This window comes from Monodon monoceros, unplaced genomic scaffold (assembly GCF_005190385.1).
Source record: "Monodon monoceros isolate NGI ecotype Baffin Bay Population unplaced genomic scaffold, NGI_Narwhal_1 Contig1103_ctg1, whole genome shotgun sequence".
Classification (NCBI taxonomy): domain Eukaryota; kingdom Metazoa; phylum Chordata; class Mammalia; order Artiodactyla; family Monodontidae; genus Monodon; species Monodon monoceros.
Genome location: NW_021696929.1, coordinates 432 through 4232, shown reverse-complemented (window position 1 = coordinate 4232; position 3801 = coordinate 432). Strand labels below are relative to the sequence as shown.

At 49.4% G+C, this 3801-nt stretch overlaps 1 protein-coding gene across 1 annotated transcript; it reads right to left on the bottom strand.

Annotated features, from left to right (window-relative positions):
* Positions 1–429: 429 nt before the first annotated feature.
* Positions 430–3163, bottom strand: LOC114893969 (lysine-specific demethylase 4D-like). Its single transcript, XM_029220454.1, has one exon. The coding sequence runs from the start codon at positions 2461–2463 to the stop codon at positions 490–492; it is 1974 nt and encodes a 657-aa protein (XP_029076287.1). The 5' UTR covers positions 2464–3163; the 3' UTR covers positions 430–489.
* Between the last annotated feature and the right edge of the window lie 638 nt (positions 3164–3801).

The window sequence follows — 3801 nt, the reverse complement described above, 5'->3', positions numbered from 1 at the left end:
GGAGCCACAGAGTTTGCACATCTAACAAATTATGAGATGCTGCTGTTGGTGCTGGACCATAGTTTTAGAATCTCTGACTGAGCCCATATCCATTAAAGATGATTCTTTTAGAGACTTCCCTGGTGGTGCAGTGGTTAAGAATCCACCTGCCAGTGAAGGGGACACGGGTTCGAGCCCTGGCCCGGGAACATCCCACATGCCGCGGAGCAACTAAGCCCATGCACCACACCTACTGAACCTGCGCTCTAGAGCCCACGAGCCACAACTACTGAGCCCACGTGCCACAACTACCGAAACCTGTGTGCCTAGAGCTCATGCTCTGCAACAAGAGAAGCCACTGCAATAAGCCCACGCACCACAATGAAGAGTAGCCCCCCTGCTCGCTACAACTATAGAATGCCCACACGCAGCAACAAAGACCCAACGCAACCAAAAATTAATACATTTATTTTTTAAAAAAAGAGCTTCTGTGGTTTCTGGGCTGGAGGGTCAGATAAAGTCACATTTAGCAAATTCTTCGGTAGTCATGGGCTCACAGATTGAATACCATGCATTGGCGACGAATTCCTCGCAGGACTCAAGAGATGCAGGTGCCTCTAGCTTTAGCCCCAGGGGATCACAGTCAAGGGTGTGCGGGAGACTGGTTTCTGCTGCTGGGACAAGACTCTTAGATGGGTAAGACTGGTCCCAACTTAAATCCTCACAGAAGCTCACGGGGGCCCTGCAGTTCCCAGCATCGTCCCTGGGAAACACTCTCACAGTCCCAGGGACGTAGGGAGGAATCAAAGGGAGGCTGTCAAGGACACTGGATGTAATACCCTCCAGAGATGTTAGGCATGGGCCAGGGTGCATCGGATTTTCGGGATCCAATGGAGGACCCAAGGGTTGAAGGTCAGGGGCGCAACAGCACCCGGAAGGCTTAGAAGGATGCTGCAGCCATGGGCTCAGCAATGCAGGGCTGTCCATCAAGGGATCGCCAGCAAACGGGAGCTGAGCTTCGAAGTCCAGACATGATGGGTGTGTTGTATCTAAGGACAGGCGCCTCCTACTCCGGGCCCGCACAGTGGGATCCTGAGTCCCCTCTTCCCGAGGACGACGACGAGGACCGTATCGTCCAGGTAGGTGGAGATCCGCAGCAGATGGACCTGCGGTCAGCGGCGGTGTCAGGCCGGGTTCCGCGGAGCTGTAGGCAGCCGCAGCCCCGAACTGGGCAGCAGAGCAAGAACCCCGGGCCGGCGAGGGGGGCGGGGACGCAGGATCCACAGGGGCTCGACAGCGGGTCCCATGGCAGGCGGCCACGGGCGGACGGCGGTGCGAGGCGCTGCGGGACGGACAGTGCCTCCGGCGGAGCGCGGGTCCCCCAGGAGCGCGGACCTCCCTCCAGGCGTTCAGGAACTGGCTGCTGGGCTCCGTGGGCTGCGTGTGGTCCACCACGGTCCGGTCCTGCCCGCGTTTCCACAGCTCGTAGCGCTCCGGTTGTAGGATGCGCACGAAGGCGTCCATGGAGAAGGCGACCCGGGCCTCCCCGCAGCTGCACTGTGATGCCACTTTGCCATAATCGATCCAGCGCGGGGAGGCGAAATTGATGGCTTCCGCGCAGTTGAAACCATGGTTGAAGCCGGAGTGGTAGCCATAGGGAAACGTCACTATGAACTCTCCAGCCTCCTGAGTGACCCGACCGAAGGGGATGCCGTTCTCCTTGAGGACCGTGGGCGAGATGAGAGCCACCTTGTGCCGCAGGAAGGCCTTACAGCCCCGCGAGCTGCCCGGGAAAAGCTCCCTGGCTAGGCCTTCCAGGCGCCGGCCGTGCTCCGGGGGCACCGCGTACCAAGTCTTGGGCTCCCCGAAGTGCAGGTAGTTGATGCTGTAAAGGTCCATGTCCTCCGTGTGCCAGGCGAAGGCGGTCTTCCACATGCCAAAGTAAAGGTAGGGGCTGTTGACGCCCTCGATGACCACTCCGCACTCCTGTTCCAGCAGGTCCTGAATGGTTCCCAGATGTCCAAGGTTCCACTGCTTCGTGTTTTCATCGAATAAGGAGCCACTGACGTCCGCACCATATACTGGTGAACCATAGGGGCGCGTTTTCCAATATTTTCGCTCCAGATCCTCAAAATCAGAGTAGAATGGAGTCTGGTGTTTTTCACTGTTTGTTAAGCGGCGATACTCGCTCACGGTCATGGCTTTCTTCTTTTTGTGGTGCTGAGTAAACACACCTGCCTGCCCAGAAATCACCTGCTGGAGGGGAGCGGCTATTAAGATGTCATCGATGTCATCATAGGTCTTTCTGGCTTTCCAGTCCTGGGGTGGAATTATCTTAGCCAGGCCTGCTCGGTGTGCACCTTGGGATTCCATATAAGCAATGTATTTATTGAAATCATTAAACTCTTCTTTGGTTGGACGAAATACCATTATGCTACAACTTGGGTTCTGGGCCCAGTTGGACTTAGACTTCATAGCTTTCATTAATAAGCAAGACACTCCCAAGTTTTTACTTATGTTCTGGATAGGTGAGGATGCTGGTAAACACTACTTTTTCAAAAATGGGTTGGACTATATCAGCAGGAACCCCCAGTAGACTTTAGTGCAATGAGTTGATAATATTTCTTAGGCTTGCTGATTCTGCAGGGGACTCCACGCTGGGCAGAAGCCTTGCTCAGGACTGATGCTGGCTGAGCCTGCAAGTCTGTGATGTCCTTGGTTGACACTTGGCTCTGGCCTCTTGAGCTCTAGTGAATCACCACCCAGCCCTGGGTGGGTATCCCAAATGTCGTGTCTTCAGGGCAGTATTGGAAACAAAACCTAAGAAAAAATACAATACAGACAGGTTGCAAACTAATGTTTGGAGATAGTTACTAGGGAACTACAAATAACACACCACCATGGAATATAATTGCATATTCAAAGAAAGGCTAAAATGTCATAAGATTGACAGTACAAGAAATGGTGTTGTTGTGAACAGTGGAAATTCCTGTACTCTAGTAAGGAGAATGGAAATCATTACATTCACTTTGAAAAACTATTTGGACAGTGTCCACTAAAACTGAACTTACCCATGTGCTATGATTCATGCCTAGGATATGTGTATATCTGTGCAATGAAAGTCAAGTCCAAGAATGTTCAGAACAACATTATTTCAGTAGCCAAACACTGGAAACAACTCAAATGCCAGTCAACATTAGAATGGTTAAATACATTGTAGTGTATTCATACAATGGAATACAATACAGCAATGAAGATAAACAAGAACTACATGAAAATATAAGAATAATTCTATAAACAGAATACTGAGCAAAATTACCCAGAACCAAAAGAATACCTATTCTTTGCTTCCATTTATATAAAGAGAAAAAGGAGGCAACGTAACCTATGTTAGAAGTCAGAGCAGTGGTTACCTTTGTGAGAGAGAGAGGCTGTGAGTGGGGGTGTGAGGAAGTCTCTAGAATAATGTGAATATTCTATCCTGAAGGCAGGTGCTGGTTACACAGCCATCAGAATGGCTCACTGTCATAAATCATCACGTTATGATGATTTTTACAAATTTCTGTGAAATAATTTTTTTAATTTATTTAAATTATTTAAATAAATTTTAAAATATACTTTAGGGTGAAAAGCATTAAAGGAGACAGATATCTTTCATTGTACCAAAAGGAAAAGGAAGGGTGATTGAAAATATATGAACTAAACATTCAATTAAAGAAGCTACAAAATAGAAGAAGAGAAAGAAGGGGTAGGAGTAAAAAATAACAATGAAAGAAAACACATACAACACCAAATACTGATGACCAAAATTATTCTTGGAAG

Coding starts and splice junctions, on each gene's coding strand:
- LOC114893969 (XM_029220454.1), bottom strand. CDS start 2,463: ATGAAAGCTATGAAGTCTAAGTCCAACTGGGCCCAGAACCCAAGTTGT.